The 18,112-nt window shown below is 37.8% G+C and overlaps 2 protein-coding genes across 11 annotated transcripts in view; one reads left to right on the top strand and one right to left on the bottom strand.

Annotated features, from left to right (window-relative positions):
- LOC105232337 (cytospin-A) overlaps positions 1-9,956 on the bottom strand; it is a 30,288-nt gene extending 20,332 nt beyond the window's left edge. Inside the window, exons 1-2 of the mRNA XM_049456443.1 lie at positions 9,691-9,956; positions 8,179-8,420 (exon numbers count right to left, since the gene is read on the bottom strand). The gene's annotated coding sequence lies outside the window, so the exon portion shown is untranslated. The remainder of the gene's footprint in view (positions 1-8,178; positions 8,421-9,690) is intronic.
- The window catches only part of LOC105230435 (zinc finger protein 329), a 28,676-nt gene extending 10,856 nt beyond the window's left edge, over positions 1-17,820 (top strand). The window contains exons 1-10 of one of the 10 annotated variants that reach the window (XM_049456446.1): positions 10,340-10,935; positions 11,000-11,174; positions 13,909-14,277; positions 14,903-15,007; positions 15,203-15,335; positions 15,395-15,489; positions 15,792-15,881; positions 15,951-16,330; positions 16,416-16,642; positions 17,271-17,820. In XM_049456446.1, the coding sequence (XP_049312403.1) occupies positions 11,136-11,174; positions 13,909-14,277; positions 14,903-15,007; positions 15,203-15,335; positions 15,395-15,489; positions 15,792-15,881; positions 15,951-16,330; positions 16,416-16,642; positions 17,271-17,512 (1,680 nt within the window). In that variant the 5' untranslated portion in view covers positions 10,340-10,935; positions 11,000-11,135 and the 3' untranslated portion in view covers positions 17,513-17,820. Of the gene's footprint in view, positions 1-10,336; positions 11,175-13,908; positions 14,278-14,902; positions 15,008-15,202; positions 15,336-15,394; positions 15,490-15,791; positions 15,882-15,950; positions 16,331-16,415; positions 16,643-17,270 lie in introns of those variants that run through there. The other 9 variants (XM_049456447.1, XM_011211191.4, XM_049456451.1 and 6 more) reach the window with 9 other exon arrangements.
- Positions 17,821-18,112: the final 292 nt, after the last annotated feature.

Below are 18,112 nucleotides of genomic sequence, written 5' to 3'. Positions count from 1 at the left end.
ATGACAACATCTGTTGAGTGGGCCTTAGGAGTTTTCGAGAGAAATGTTCTGCGAAAGATTTATGGTCTTTTGCGCTTTGGCTACGGCGGATATCGCATTCGATGAAACGATGAGCTGTGTGAGATATACTACAATATTGACATAGTTCAGCGAAATAAAAGACAGCGGCTGTGATGGCTAGGTCATGTTTTTCCGAATGGACGAAAACACTCCAGCTCTGAAAGTATTCGACGCAGTACCCGCCGAGGGAAGCAGAGGAAGACCTAAACTCGGTTAGAAAGACCAGGTGGAGAAGGAGCTGGCTTCGCTTGGAATCTCCAATTGGCGCCACCTTGCGAAAAGAAGAAACGACTGGCGCGTTGTTGTTAACTCAGCTATAACCGCGTAAGCGGTGTCAACGCCAGTAAAGAAGAAGAAGAAAGGTTTAATCAACCCAGTTTCTTGTTTTTCTAAGCACTCAGCATTACAACATATTTCAGAATAAAAGCCGATTTATTCACCAAATCAGCGCAGAATATGTCATTATTATTTGCTATTACTTTTTACGGGTACTTCGCCGCTCACAGCTCCAACAAACTTCTCCACGCTCCATCCAAAGCAATCAACAACAATTACAAGGAACAAACACACATACTCTCGTGCCCATAGAAATATTACACCGCTCAATGTAAGCCAAACTGTCAACATAGAAAACAAAGCAATCACCGGCAGTGGATAGTGGTAGTGCCAACAACAAAAATAACAACAGGCAACAGATGCAAATGTAAAGAGTTTGTTTATATGAATAATAACGATTATGTTCAACAATTGACTGCACCAGCGCAACGCCAAAAAACAAAGACAAACACACAAGCAAAATATTGCGCAATAAAAGGTATTCAAACATATGTATGTATGTGTCCAGCAACAATTGAAAATAAGAAATGAAATACATAAGCATGTAAGAGTGGCAAAGTAACTGCGCGCACTGCTTACTGAAATTACAGAAGAATGCAAAGCCAGCAGAGCGAATCTGCCAGAGTGCATCTACCACTTGAAGCGAAAGGAATCGCACAGGAGTTGCAATCGACGCATATTGTGAATAGTTCAAGAAAATCCGAATCCGAATCCAGAGCTCCCCAAACGCACGTGAAAAAAATGCAGACAAGTAACGAATGGAAAACCTAAAGCGAGGCAAAATGGGCGAAACGCATAGCACACATGAATGTGTAGGCACGTAGATAAGTATGTATGTATGTGTGTAGTTGTTGCCGGTAGTTTGAAAACTAGTCTGCAGATCTTTATTACAAATCTCTGGCGACGCAGCAGATCGATTGCAATCAGTTGGCCGATAGCGTGAGAAGAATAGCTAACTGGAGAAGCCATACGCGTTTTGCCAATGGCAGGCTGAAGGAGAGGCGAGCAGCAATTGGCAAGTAGCAATAATGTGTTTAACCCTAAAGTGGTCGCACGGACTACGAATTGCTGAATTGATTGTGGCAAATTCAGGGAAATGTAAAGGCATCCAAAGAATTTTTCATTTTAATAACCTCACATCAATATTTCACTCTAAACTCGAGCGAGTTACTCAAATACGAGATGTCAGAGCTATTGGTGGATGCAACAGAACTTCCCAGCCGAGCACTCCCAGTTTTTGCCGAGTCATCAAAGATGTGTGTGGTCTAGCGTTGTCCTGATGGAAGACGAAGCCAATCCTGCTGATCAATTCTGGCCGTTTTTTCGAATGCTTGCTTCAATCACATCAGTTGTTGACAGTAAAATGTGGAATAAATCGTTCGACCAGGCTGGAGCAGCTAGTGGATGATTCCTTTCCAATCCCACCAAATAGTCAACATAACCTTTCGAGGCGTCAATCCTGGCTTTGCTACCATTTTTTGGTTAATGAAACTTAAAATCTCACAAAATTGAACTTGACTTGACTTTTTCGACTACCCAACATAAAAGGAATATCATTCCCAAATAAAAATAATCTGATTTGGATCGGCCAGATTGTATGGCAGCTATGCTATAGTGGTCGATCTGAAAAATTTCTTCGGATATTATTCCGTTACCTTGGACAGTATACGTAATACATTTCATGAAAGGACTCGTTTTTAATCGTACAGTTTGTATGGCAGTTATGTGTTGGAGTGCTCCGATAACGGCGGTTCCGACAAATGAGCAGCCTTTTGGAGAGAAAAGGACGTGGGCAAAATTTCAGATTGATATCTCAATATCTGATATTCTGATTGTTACAAACTTCGTAGCAAAGTTAATATACCCTGTTCAGGGTATAAAACAGCGACAGATGCAACTAACTGCCAAATGGTGTATTCTATTGGATGAACTTGTTATGAATACAAGCGTTGACTCTGTCGTAGGTTTTTGTTGTAGTAGTCGCGTCATGCGCTATTCTGTGGCTTGTGGTGTTGCAGTTGCTTTGCAAGCTGTGCAAACGCATGTGCTTATTGTTATTATTATTGTTGTTGTTGCTTGTGCAGCAGCATTGTTAGCTTTTGTAAAGTGATACCACAACAACAAATCATGCTTATATAAAATAAGTTCGTGGTTAGGCGAATAATTCATACTTGTTGTTGTTGTTTATATGTACGTTTTTCTCTTTCTGTTATTGTTGTTTATACCTTTTCTCGTATTGTTGTTGTTTATACATCTTGGCTTATTGTTGGCGTTTTCGCCGTTGACGCACCAACATGTCGACTAGTTTTACAAGTAACAACAACAAGAATAGTAAATTGTCCACTTTTCTGTCGAAGCAGTGCATAGAAGAAAAATGTGCGGCAATTGCAAGCAGACAAAAGAAAGAAAAAATGCACCAGCAGCCAGATAAACGGGAGCAAAATACATACTTACGCACATGAACACATATATACATACTTTATATACCTATACATACATACAAAGGCTTGATAAATTCTTCTTTTTGCAACTTGTAAATATTTTGTACCATCTAATCAAATTTGACCCGTACTGACAAAAAAACTTTTTCACAGGTTTTAATACAAATCTTTTTATGGCCTTAAATCATGGTCCCTGAATCATGGTTTTACCCGCTCAGAGTTTCATTTGTTTGCGGCGCAACTTTAGACATGCAGTTTGCTGAGCCAGTCTTCCTGTCTGGAAGTCTTCCTCATCCTCTGCTTGCCCCGGCGGGTACTGCGTCAAATACTTTCAGAGCTAAAGTGTTTTCGTCCACACGTACGACATGACCTAGCCAGCGCAGCCGCTGTGTCTTGATTCACTTAACTATGTCAATGTCGTCGTATATCATGTAAGCACATATTCGCCGTGGCCAACGCGCAAAGGACCATAAATCTTTCGCCGAACCTTTCTCTCGAAAACTCGGAACGTCGACTCATCAAATGCAGTCATCGTCCATGCCTCTGCACCATATAGCAGGACGGGAATAATGAGTGACTTATAGAGTTTGATTTTCGTTCGTCGAGAGAGGACTTTACTTCTCAATTGCATACTTAGTTGCACCTGCTGGCAGGAGTTACTCTGCGTTGGATTTCGAGGCTGACATTGTTGTTGTTGTTAATGCTGGTTCCATTATAGATGAAATTATCTACAACTTTCAATTTATGACTGTCAACAGTATCGTGGGTGCCTAGTCGCGAGTGCGACGCCTGTTTGTTTGATGACAGGAGATATTTCGTCTTGCCCTCGTTCGGCACTAGACCCATCTGCTTCGCTGCCTTATCTATTCTGGAGATTCTGGAATGATATCAAGATCATCGATGTACGCCAGCAGCTGAACATTCTTATAGAAGATAGTACCCTCTCTGTTTAGTTATGCAGCTCGAATAATTTCCTCCAGAAGTAGTTAGTTTGAAGAAGTTACATGAAAGGGAGTCGCCTTGCCTGGTATCGAACGCGACAATTATACTATACATACATATAAGTAAGCCACCAGCTATGTACTTTAATAAGCCATAATTCGTCGAAAATTCGACACCCTTTGAATGCTTAATTTTCTTTTTCATTCGTCTATACTGCTCAGTCATCAAATTCTTAACCGTAACTCTGGGTAATTATGTCGTTTTGAGCAGTCATTATCGTTGATTGCTACATAAACATTTTCATTACAATTGTTATTGTCGTTGTTGCTTTGCGCTTGCTGCTCAGGTGTTTTAATGGGCTTGGAGCGTTCTCAACGCGATTTTGTCATTTCAACGACACCACTTCTATTGCTTTAGCTCCGCTAACGGTACTTTTTGACTGTCATTTTTGACAATTGTAATGCCAGACCATGCGTGACTAATGCCTTTTTTTGCACATTTTCTGCAAACTATTTCCTTTTTATGGATTCTTCAACTATCCTAACTTTGTTGTTGTGAACACATACAAACATATGTACATATGTATGTATACACGCAAGAAATATTGTTTGCGTCGCCGGCCGGCTACTTTTGTATATAGGCTGTATGTGTATGTTTGTAGGATAATATCAAATTATGTTATGCATATTTTTATTAAATTTATTTCTGACATTTTTTCGCTCTGCGGTTTTCGGCTGCGTCGCAAAGTGAAACCTAACAACAACCGGCCGCGCAATGAAGCGTTGAAATTTCAATATATGTACATATTTACATACTTACACACATACATATGTTATCAGCAGAGGGGAATTTAGTTTTAAGGAAGTATATTAAACAACAACAAAGACACAGTGTAAACAAAATTTTAATTTGAAAAATATTTGATGACAGCATTGCTGGATCTTCTTCTTTTTCACCAACAACAGTTTTTTTCTAACATGCATACATGCATGTGTGCTAACACGGCTGTTCAACGCTAAAAATTGATTTTTTTCCTTGTTTTCCGTGCTTGTGGCGTCGCGCATGCGCACCAGCTCAGCTCAGCTACCCAAGGCACTCAACCGTACCAGCGCGGTGCACAGACGAGCGTGGCGTGGCGGCATTAAACCACACAACGTCGGTGGAAGGAGGACGTGGCGGTCGCGCCGATTGCGCGTATAAGCCGCAACAAAACAGTTTTGACTGCTTCCACTAACCACTTGGCTGCGGTCATGTATAGTATGTACCGTTGGCATTTGCCGTTAGAAGAACGCGCCCGCCACCCCGGCACATGCTAGTGAAGTCACTGAGGCGCAAATAATTTTAATTTTTCCATTTGTTTTTACGCTTTGGTTTCGCGACTTTGCTTTTTTAAGGCAAATAATTCTTTTTATTATTATTTTCGTTTGTTTGCCACATGAAATTCCCATTTCTTTTACGCTTCGTTTGTAACTGACTAAACTGGACAAACGCGTTGTGTGGCTGGTGTTTGGTGGTGGAATTCATGCCACAAGTTGTGTCATGCCACATATGGTTAGTTGTTATGGGTTAATGATTCCTTCTTATTTAAATTTTTATTAAAAAAACTGCACAAAAATATCTTTACTAAAAAATAGAGAGATACGGCATTTTATCAGAAAGTATTGTCTTTTCACTTTTTCGAAAAATTATTTCAATATGTACTCAAAACAATGTACCCTTCATAAATTGAAGACGGTTCAGTTCAGTTTTCCCTACAAGGACCTGATTTTGATAATTCAGTTTGTATGTCAGCTAAATATATCATATACTTAGTTACATATATCAAAAAGGCTTAGTAAAGCTCCTGCGTTGATAGTTGTAATGTGTTCTCTCACCGGATTTAATTGTTCAATTGCCTCACTCCTTCCTCTTGCAATTGCGAAGCATCTGCTCTGGTGTCTCTGCTTTTTGGACGCAAAAGCGACATTAATGCGTGAAATAGCACCCTAAATTGTTCACATGACATCGCAGCCTGCAGTGACCTGCATAAAATCCCACAAGCTGCCTTAATTTGTCACTGGGAAGAGCGATTACACTCTTAGTCCGTCTTGTATAATACTCTAGTCGAGTTAACTAACAACAGCGCGCCAGTCGTTTCTTCTCTTCGCAAGGTGACGCCAATTGAAGATGCCAAGCGAAGCTAGGTCCTTCTCCACCTGGTCTTTCCAACGGAGTGGAGGTCTTGCTCATTCTCTGCTTCCCCCGGTGGGTATTGCGGCGAATGCTTTCAGAGCTGGAGTGTTTTCGACTATAAATCTTTCGCAGAACCTTTCTCTCGAAAACTCCTAAGGCCGACTCATCAGATGTGGTTATCGTCATAGGACGGGAATTTGGTTTTTGTTCGTCGAGAGAGGACTTTACTTCTCAATTGCCTACTCAGTCCAAAGTAGCACCTGTTGGCAAGAGTTATTCTGCGTTGGATTTCGAGGCTGGCATTCTTATTGCTATTAATGCTGGTTCCAAGATAGACGAAATTGTCTACGACATCGAAGTTATGACTGTCAACAGTGACTTGGGAGCGACGACTGTTTGATTGAAGACAGGAGATATTTCGTCTTGCGCTAGTTCACTGCCAGATCCATCTGCTTCCTGCTTGCTTTTGGAGCAAGCAGAACTAACGGCGTGGGTATAGAGGCCAATGATATCAATATCTTCGGCACACGCCAGCAGCTGTACACTCTTATATTCTATTCTTCTATTTTCCAGGGTTTCAAAAATATATTTATTTAGCCTTCGCCACATAACCCAGCTCGCAGCGCCCGCCGACCTAACCTTAAGCTGTGCAAGCTACACTGGCCGCTACACGGGGCTGGTCAAATGCAGGTCGTTTGTGCGAAAAAGAGGGCAACTGCTGCAGAATTCTATGCAGTGAAGTGCATTCAAAGCTAAGTATGTGTGCCAAGCTTCATCGATCGCATGCGCTGCGCTGACCTTTCGCCAACCGCTTGGCTTGAATTGGCAGGTTATAGTCAACTATTGTATGTGCATTGGTAATATTAATATGAGCTCATTAAAAATAAAATTTTCGATAATTCGAACGATTTTTTTGCTTATAAAATAACAAGTGCAGAGATAAGATTCATTTCACTTTTTTTGGAGGTTCGTTAAATTGGCAAACTCCAGCCGTTTTATTGTTATTGTTTACCTTAGCTCGCACTCAAGAGTTTTTTTGATTTGATTGTTTGCCTGCACATGTCTTTATGTGCGTAACAGTTAAGTGCTAACATTCGATTATTACGATTTTGCGATAATTTTTTCTTGTCACTGTTCATGTTTAGCAATTCAAATTTAAATTCAAAACCAGTGTAAAAAAAGCAAAAGCTTTAGTAACAAAGACTGAAATCGAAAGGAAAGGGAATTTCAGCAAAAGAAAACAAATGCTTTCAATACGAATTTCAAGGCGGTTAGGCCAATTGTTGTCGCCTCCAGCATTTACTCCAAGTAACAGCGCTGGCCCCACTATCTCTATCTCTCTATGCAGAGCGGTAGGTAACTGTGAAAGTGAACAGCCGCTGGTGCTTGGCATATGGCATAAAGCAGCAGTAGACACATAACAACTACGCGAAAAATAACAACAGTAAAAATACACCGCGCAGCTGTTGCTATTTATTGTTGTGCCATTTGGAGCATTTTGTGGAGAGATTGCTTAGTATTACACATAGGGTATCCATGGCGTTACTGCGCTCAACTGAACTGTCATAACCTATAGAATCGCTAACTACAAACAAATGTGCATACTGTATCCAGCGCCGCGCCGCCAAAGCACTGTGGCGGGCATGGGAGCGACGGTTTCTCTGCGCCAAAGTTAAAGATAATTTATTTCGCGATGCTGAGTTGATGATAACTAATGCATTGGCGCTAGTGCAGGCAATAACGGCGAAGACGATGCGTTGTAAATTAGAAAATTTCTATAAAAAAACACGAACACAAGCGCACACAAACACAGTCACTCACGTATGTGGATTTAGTATTTGTATAGGACGGCGTTTGAATGCCAAATTATATAATTAATGCATTTTAAATTGGATACATTAATGTGACGGGGCAAAAGCGAATAGCAAAGCAATGAGTTGTAAGCTAACAAAGGGAGCATGAATGTGTAGAAAGTGTACGGTGTGGTTTACATGACAGCTGGGAGGGGAAATATGGTGTTAATGCTTGCGACAATTGGGGATGAGGAGTATGTTAAATTGAAAAAAGAGGCGCAGTAGAGTAGTTGGGGTGTTGAGAGGTTTTTTTAAAATTCATAATTTTTTTTAATTACCTACCTCTCCTACACTGCTACGCCCATTTTTTTCGTTCGTTAATTAATATTGGTTTGGTTGGTTATTTAGAGAATTTGACAAAGTAGAAAGCTTACCTTGTAGTATATTCGAAACGATTAGCAACTGAGGACGGAGTGGTTAGTTGTTGTCTCTTCGTTGCAATTATAGTCGACGGTATATTAAATAACAAAGTTGTACTGTTTTTATTTATATAATTCACTTTTCAATTGTTTATCATATAGGGAAATCAGAATTTATTTCATTTTAGTACTCCTTAAAATTGTGTCATTTGAAGACATCAGAAAGTGTACTTTTCTAATATTATAAATTTATCTCGCTGTTGAAAAAACGGCACTTATTTTTTTTAATTTTTGCTTTTGTATATTATTGTTTCTTCTTTGTTATTCTTATTATTTAATTATTTAAACCTACATACATATATGACACAATTTTCATATTAAAAAAAAGTGATTTACGAATAAATATATACTATCACAAAAAGAAGAAAATAATTAAAACCTCGAATATTTTTTTACTAAAAAAATTAAAAAAATTATAATTATCAATAAATATATTTCCAGCATATAAATAATTAATTTGCTTTAAATTGTAATTTAGTAATTTCTGATCGCTTGACTGGCCCCTATAAAATTAATTTTTATTTTAGGGTCATTGGCTAAACTCTGCTGTTTGTTATTGTTATGGCTTTGTGTTGGTCGCGCGTTCTTAACTATGTATGTACATATTACGCGATTAATTTCTTAATAAACCCGCAAGCTTGTGGGTGGGATAAAAACACATTGAAATGCGGTAACATTTTTTAAGTGAGGAAAAGATTATTAAATAAAAATAGCACAGCTAAAAATTAACCGATATTTTCGTGACGTTGGCTGAGCATTGCGAACAGCTGTAGCTAACGGTACTGCACTGGTATGATTTTTTTTCTTTTTTGTAATTTTCTGCTATGCTGGCTGTGAACAACCTCTGTCTACAACTCACGCAACGGCACTTGTTCGCGACTTTGAAGGCGGTAGCCGCGACTTATAAATGACAATTGCAGCAATTTTGTACTAATTAGCTTCTTTCATTTCCACTTGTTTTCTTTTGCTTATTTTATACGAATCATATTAACGATTTTCGTCTAGCTTTCCATTTTGTTACACTTGCTGTGCCATATCTTGCTGCTAAAATGAGATTTTCTTTTACTATTTGCTTTCTACAAAGGTGTCTCAAACGCTTTCTAATGGCAGCGGCTGGCGATAATTGCATTAGTACAACAACATATAGGAAAATCGTATAAATCGGGTGGAAAATGCACACATACACAAACACAAACACAGATACTAACACAAGCAAGCATCTTCTTCACGTATTTGTAGACACTGGCACGACAGCTGCGTGCAGGATGTCGCGGCGTAACTGCAGCCTCTGACCAGATATGTGGAAAAGCGCTAGTTTATACGTATTTTCACGAGTTTTCTTTTCACTGCAGTACTTTTTGGCTAAATGCCTTTCAACTTTATTTCGTTGCAGCCAGTGGACTACTCAAAAAAAAAACTATAAAATATATTTAGCCTGCAGTGCGGCTTTCTTACAGCTACTGCTACCTTTTTTCACACGCTTTCGTTACTTGTTATCCTTGCACTGCGTAGCTAAGCAACCTTCACGCCAAATTGACACTACACGAAATTTGATTTTTCTTTTATTTTTAAAAAATAGTTAGAACAATTCAAACACTTTTTCCTTTTGTTCAAAAATAGTAGTATTTCAAGCTTTTCATATATTATTATTTTTATTGCTACTGTCGCCAATTTGCCGACAACTGACTACCGCCAACTCGTAATTGCAATGTTTCTTCTGCAACGAATGGAAGACAACAACATAGCGTAAATGGCAATAGCTGAGCGAAAACCAGCAAAAACCGAGCGGGAAGAATTAATGCAGAGCGGCGGAAACCAATTCAAAAGTTTGAGAGAGTCGCTCTTAAATATTTTCCGAATTGACAGTAACTTCAGCTAGTTGGCAACGCTGATTGTAACAACAAAAATTATGCGAGTTTCTTATAAATGTAATTAATACTTATTTTCATGTAATTTTTTCATTTAAAATATTTTTGAGTGCACATTAGTGCGCTAAAACAAATTCTGTTAAAAAGAGATTACAATTGGAAAACTAATTCTACAAAAATCTTGAACCACAGCAATCTTTTTTACCAAAGCAACCCTGCCATATTCTCTACTCGCTACTAGTTGTCAGATTTGCCCCTACAATTGTCGTGCCTATTCTGTTTGGCACATTCCAATCGGATATCTTCACAACCGGTATCGTTCCTGCGCACATTTACGCGAGCGTGATGCACGTATATAAATTGGGTTGGCAGCAACAATTGCACTGACGAGTAGGGGGTAAATTGTGACGAGTATAAAAATTTTTTCATTTCCAAACGAGCGCCGAGAATGCTTCGAATTCAGTTGCAATAAAAAAGTTTTATTATTTTGATTAGTCAAAGTCAAGGAAAAGATAGCAAGTAGTTGAAAGAAAGAGGTGAAAGCAAACACAAAGTGAAAAACAAAAGTTTCAAAACATAAACATAGCAATTAATAATAAGAAGAAAAAAACAACTGTGCCGCCAATTTATGAATAGTGAATAAAAATATTAATTGAACAAAAAGCTGTGGAATAAGCGATTCAAAAACGGCAAAACCAAACAGTAGGTAGTAGCGAAGGCGCAAGTGAAGCGAGAAGCAAAATAAGTCGTAAAAAAACTAAAGAATAGAAACACTGGTGCTCCGTTGGCCAGAATTTAAAAACCAACAAAATTCTCTTAAAAATCGGTTAAAACGTATAAAAGTGTGGGTATTTTTTGGTTTCGAAAATATATAACTTTGTAAAACATTTCGATATTAATAAGTACAGCTAATTTACGTGAAAAGCGAAACGGTGTTAGCGCGCGAGACCCCCTCGATGTTGGATTCCTTTGGATCAATCTTAGTCAACACCAACGCCGCTGCCGCTGGAATCGCTACGCAGGCTATCATACAGAGCAAACGACATGGAAAGCATCTGTAGATTGTGCTTTCAACCAGCAGCGGTAAGTGGAAAAGCGCGGTTTTATAATTTCAGAATTTTCGCAAAACTGCAAAAAATCTAATTCGAAATTTTTCGTAAAAAATCTGCATATTTTCTGTTCTTCGAATTTGCACTATGCGCCATTGCAATTTTTCGGGTGGGAGGAGCAGCTTTTCAATTGTTGGAAAAAATGTGTATTTTGTTATTTTTATTGATTTTTCAGTCGTTTGGGAGGGCGGGCAGCCGAGCGAAGTGATGGACATGGGATACGGGTAGCGCACACACCAGCGGTGGGAGTGGCGATTTAAGCGCCAGCTTAGAAGTTTGGGTGGTGGTATTTTTTTTTGTTCCACTTTTCTAAAACGGTATAAATTGCAAAATGGAAATTGGAAAGTGGGAAGAAAAGCGTACGACTTGTTGTGGGAGGAAGGAATAATGAATGAGTCGGTGGTATGAAAAGGGCGGTAAAAGCGTAATTTGAAATGCAGGTAGTGTATTTAATTCCCTGAAGGAGATAACGGTATTACATAGTGTTGGGATCAGCACAATTACTTATCTACATTTATATGTAAAATTTTTATTTTCGTATAGTGACAAGTATTCTGGCTTATGAAAAAAAACGCATTAACGCGTTTTCAGCCACACACTCATTCTTCGTTCGGCTCTTTAATAACTACTTGACCGGCTTGAACGCTACTAAAATGGCGTCTAAAATACGAAAATTTCTTTCTGCTTCTTCACGATTCCCAAGCATTTATTACTTTTTCAGCACAATGTACGCTTTGTCTGTTGTGCGGCCGCTCCGCTGCACTGCACCGCACACCACGTCTTCCTCCGCACACAACAACGAGCAGCCCATTTTTATACTTTATTTTCATTAATTTTTTTTTTTTGCGTTGTGTTTTTTTGTGCGTTTATTTTTCTTTCGCAGCTTTTGTTATTCTACCACAATTCCCCCCAACTTTCAACAATGGTTGAATAGCATAAAGCAACAACAAAGCGAAAGGTAAATACAAAAAGCAAAAAATAACGAGAATAACTTAAACATTATATATAATGTCGAAAACGAAAAAAAGGAATATCAAAAAATAGGCACAGATAGGCGAATTAATATATAAATACCTACATATGAGCAGAAAAAAAATCAACGAATATCACGCAAAAAAATATGATTATAAAAAATATTAATAATAAAAAGAAATCGCAAAAATTGCGCCAAAGAGCAAGTAACGACGTCGAACGTAACAACAACGCGGCTACAATGCTCATACACAGCGATTTTCGCAAAAGAAATAGCAACACGACGATACGTAAATTAAAATAAAAATGAAGAAACCCTATTAAAACAATGCTGAAAAAAACACACACAATCAGCAAAAACAAAATCTAAAAATGAAAATCGAAATAACAAAAATCAAACAACAACAATGTGAGCTAGTCAAGTAATACAAGCGAAGTCAGCGAGTGTATAACGTTGAAATAGTCTACACCGGCAGCGGCGTCGGCAGTGCGGTTTTTAGTACATTGTACATACGAGCAACAGCAACGACATAATAACAAAGAGCCCAACAAGCTGCAAGTAGTCGACGTCCCTCTGCTTGACTTATTACTTTTGAGAACGCAGCACGCAAAGACGGAACGAACAGAGTTAGAAGAGAGGGGGACAAGATGCAAATACATATCTACATATATGAAGGAGTGTGACGCATTGTCGCTGCATACGTTATAACAGACTGACTAACCGACCGTCGGAGCGTGTTTTGGTTTGCCAATTGGTTTGCTCGAATGCGCAGCAACAACAAAAACAATAATAGCATGCATACATACATATATACCGACTGGTATGGTCAGTAGAAATAGCCAGTGTCGCCGAAAGCAACACTTGTAAAAGCAAAACTAATTTTATTTTATTATTTTTTTGTGTTTCTATTTTATTTTATTTATTTATTTTTTTCAATTTGCCCATTGCGCTCAACCAGTTTGCTGCAATGAATTTTGTTTTCTTTTAATTAAAAATACTTGTACAGCGAGTGTAGAGGGGCAGCAATGCTGGCAGGCAAAGCATGAGTGTGGGTGTCAATAGCAGGATTTCAGCAGAGTTGCCAAGTGAAATTTTAGACTTGTTAGCTAAAATTGCCAAGGGAGATTTTCTTATATTGTCATCAATTGGTTTGCAGTGGCAGAAGCGAAATTATATTTATGAATTTAAGTAGCCAATTTTAAAAAATTATAATGGGTTTTACATAAAATCTTAAACTTAAATGGTTATACAATTTTCTTTAAGTAGCCCCCAATAATTTGTGAGCACGGTTGAAAGAAACTTAATCCTACCATATCTTCATTTATTTACACCAGTTTTATAATTCCAGTTTCTAAAAATCTTTACCAGTTTTATAATTTCATTTCAAATACATTTATACCAGTTTTACAATTTCAATAGCTAGCAAAATTATACCAGTTTTTATGCTCAGCATTATTCAACTCAAGATGGGTTTAAATTTTACATTTTCTTCATATGTTGTGTATTTATGCCAGTTCAATAATTGGTATACATTTATACCAGTTTTACAATTTCAATAGCTAGCAAAATTATACCAATTTTTTATTTTCATTTATTCAATTCCAAAATGGGTTTAAATTTTACATACTATAAGCTATATACCAGTTTTATACCACATAATAGAGTTTATACTTATTTTATTCTTATACCATATTCCAGTTCGTTAATTTTAGTTTATACTTTTCTCTATCTGCAGCTGTTCCAAGTACCCGGATATAATATACCCACCTGTGTTAAGTGCTCCGAACATCTAACCGCTAACGGTTTCTATCCATCAGTACGTGGCGGCGGATCTGGCGGTGGTGCTGGTGGCTCTAGTGCTGTGGATACGCAAAATTTGGCAAATGTCGCCGCAGTCGCAGCGCAACTAAGCAATAACGTGGCTGCAGCTGCTGGCAACAACAACGTTGCTGCTGTCAACGCTTTGGCACAACAATTGCAACAGCAACATCAACAACAGCAACAGCAACAACAGCAGCAGCAGCAACAACAACAGCAACAACATCAATTACAATCAACAAGTTCTTCCGAAAGTTTACATTCATCATCTGAGATTACAGAGAAGGTGAGAGAGGACCGAAATTTCTTATTTTGCTTTTGGTTAGAAGTTGAGTTGTAGTTGCAATTTAACATTTAGACTACGTATGTATATATGATTGAATATATGGAAGTGTATTGTTGTGTGTTCAGTTTTATTTGTCAAGTTTTGCGCGTGCCAAATTCCATCTTATTAAGAGGTGAATACGAAGTTGCTTCGAAAGCAGGTTAAAGGTCGGCACTGAGATGCGTAATAGTAGATTATGCCGAATAATAAACCTTACACATTATAACGTAGAAAAATATTTAGCTAATTTATTGATTCTATTAAAAAATTTGAACTTTCAAATCGCGAGGCATACTTTTAGGCATGTGTAGCAGCAATTTTTTTAATTTTCTCTGTTGTTTTAGTGTTATTTAATGTAAAACTCTTATCATATTTTCGAAAATTCTGCATTTGGGCTTCCTGAAATTTACAAAGCATACTTTAGGGCGCTAGCAAGTGATTTAAAGCGTTCTTGACTAGTTTTGATATTTTTAATATTTTATATAAAATATGTACATATAGTTGAATTTAAAGTAAATACATATTATTATATAAACATGAATATATACTCCAAATCCTCTCTTTTTTATTCCATTTTCATTCGCAGCAAAACCGGCAAAATCGTCGCCAGGTTAATTTGCAGAATCGCGCGAAATTAAAAATGGTCACAATGTCAGCATTTGAGTTGGAGAAGACCATACAACAATTAGACGTATATATTCGTACAAATTTTAGTATATGTATATGTATATATTACTAAGCGTAGCCGCAAAATTAAACACTAAATTTTAGAATTTTGTTTAAACATTTTTGTTTTTGGTATTTAAAAATTGGTATTCGTAAAATTTTAAGTATAATTGAGTTTTTGAAATATTTCTCTAAGCATTGCTTCTCTACGTCAAAACAGGTGGACTCGATTTTCAACGAGGAGGGGTCCTGTCCGCTCTGCAACAAGACCTTCTCGCGCAAATCTTCATTACTCACACACATACGCAATCACGCAGCGGAGCGGAAGTTCGTTTGTAATTTTTGCAATAAAGGTAAGCTTTCACACGTTTTCCAAAAAAAATATGGAAATTTAAAAATTTTCTACTCACAGGTTTTACACAGGCGGCCAATTTGCGCAATCACGAACGCATCCACACAAACGATCGTCCGTATGTGTGTGTGGATTGTGGCAAGCAGTTTACACAGGTTAGAAAAGATTTCGAAATCTATTGACAAAATGCGAAAAGACTTTTTCGACTACCCAAAATATAAGATCTTATATGAAAACATTAACAAAAAAAAAAATTAAAATAATTACAAAAATGAAATATTAAATTAAAAATCGATTAATTAAGAATTATTAAAAATAATAATAAAAAGGCGAAAATAAATTGTTTAAATATTTATTTATCACAAGATCAATTAAAAATTAGAACATGGCATACACAACAAATAATTGAAGAAATCTGCATATTTAAAATTGGCAAATACTTTTGTCTGCTTCACAGATCACAAACTTGAATAATCATCGGCGTTTGCACACTGGTGAACGTCCCTTCGTCTGCATCGAACCCGAGTGTGGACGCTCGTTTGCGCAGGTAATTACGCACAACCTTTTTTCATATCACAAAATGTGTGTACTAACTGTTTTTCCAATACACTGACAGGTGACCAATCTGAACAATCACATGAAGACGCACCACAAAGTACAGCAATACTGTTGCAATCAATGTCCGAAGAAGTTCACACAAGTCACCTCGCTCAATCAGCATCTGCAAGCGCACGCTGGCATCACCGGCTACTACTGTCCACGCTGTCCGGACAAGACGTTCAAGCAGCAATCACAGCTGCACACACATATGAAGTCGCACGGCATGGCCTTCCCGTACGAGTGCACCAAATGCGATGAGAAATTCCTGCAGCAGGCACATCTCGATCAGCACCTGAAGATGCACGATGAGTTCAAATACAAATGCGACACATGTCCCAGCTCATTCAACCAGGAGACGTTGCTCAAGAAGCACGTGCAGCGTCATTTGGAGGGCAGGTGCTTATCGCTGCTCAACGCAGATTTTTCTGTGTGTTTCATTAATCCAGCATATTAATTGGCATTTGCATTTCATTTTGTTTAGATATCTCACCTGCCCGGTGGCCAATTGCAATGAAGCTTTCGCAGTGCGACAGCATTTATCCAAACATTTGCTAACCAATCACGCACACAACGAGCTGCCGCCGCCGAAGCGTTCGAAGAAATCGATAACACTGCAATCGCCGCAACAGCCGTTGGCTATGATCGGTCAGCCGCTCTCCATACAGCACACAGTCGGCCAACGTATGTGTTCGAATACAGGAAGAAAGCGTAAACGAAAACAGTTTATTTATATATCATTAGCTTTAGTGTTCAAGTGTCTGCTTGTAAGCGGATTTGCGCATACTTGCTGCGCCATGCGACAAGCAGGCATGTGCATTAATTTAAGCTTTTGGGTCGTTTGCCTGTGAAATTGTGAAGAGAACGCTTTAATATGCTTGACTTTGCGTTTAATGTGAAACCTTACATTAACCCTTTTCAACCTAACCTCACTCACTTTTTGCGTTTGCCTTTAAAGCACTGTTTGCTTGTATATTTTGCCCTTGCTTCAATTTGCGGCACCTAATGTATCACATTTTATTTTTAATTTGCTTTCTGTGTCAAGTTTATGTGCGGAAAAAGTCGCAAAACTCACTTGCTCTAACCTTACAATCTTGCACGCGTTTCTGAAATATACTTTTTCAACAACTTCTTCCCTGCAACTTCAACTGAAGCCATATTTTCCAGAAATTCTCTTTTTTCAATAATTTTAACACTTTTTTTTTTTAAATATTTCACAGTCTCAATACTTACACCTATTTTTCTCACCTCAAATACAGTTTTTTTTAACGCTCACTGTCCTCTCCAACATTTTTTTTAATAGCTGCCAAAAATAAATGCTATTTCCTTGATTTTCCAGGTGGCCGGCCGCGCAAGAACAAAGAACCGCTAAATCCTCCCATCAAAGTTGAGATTAACGAGCCGCTACACAATCAGCACGTCATCAGCAATGCCAGCGGCTTGTCTATACAACAACAACTAAGCCAGCATATGCAGCAGCAGCAACAACAACAGCAGCAACAGCAATTGCATCAACAACAGCAACAACAACACCAATTGCTGGCCCATCAAGTGAAGGCGCGTTTCATACCGACCAAATAGAGACGACAGCGGCGGCGGCGGCGTAAGGATGCCAACTGAATCGCTTTACAACTATACTTTTCTATTTTAGGTTATAAATTCAATTTCGCGTGGAAATGCAGATTCTCTTCTAAGCAATTATTGCTGCTTGTGTAATATTTAAGGCTTTAACTTAATTTTTAATTAATTAATTGTAATTACGTTTCATTTATTTTGTTATTGCAATGTGTGCAGTAACGTGTAGGGCGTGTATTGTGTGAACGCTAAGTCCCGCATGAAAATGTAAGAAGGAAAAGAAAAAAATATATATAGAATGAGCGTTTAAGAAATTGACATCCATTTACATATACATACATATACATATGTATGTGTGTAATAACATTAAGTGTAAAAAATATATCATACGAAAATTTTTGGCGCGTCGGATGGTGCTTGGTTTTGGCAAATGCGTCAGGGAAGCGGAATTTAAAAAAGGGATCAGAAAGTAATTTTTAGAAAATTATGTGTATTAAGTAAAAAATATAATATTATAATTATATTTTTAATTTATTTAATATTAATTTCTGATTTTTTATTTTTATTTAATTTTTTTTTTATTGAACTTTTTAATTTTTATATAAA

This window comes from Bactrocera dorsalis, chromosome 4 (genome assembly GCF_023373825.1).
Source record: "Bactrocera dorsalis isolate Fly_Bdor chromosome 4, ASM2337382v1, whole genome shotgun sequence".
In the NCBI taxonomy this organism is placed as follows: Eukaryota; Metazoa; Arthropoda; class Insecta; order Diptera; family Tephritidae; genus Bactrocera; species Bactrocera dorsalis.
The sequence above is the reverse complement of the archived record's forward strand: the minus strand, read 5'-3'. Positions and strand labels throughout refer to the sequence as shown.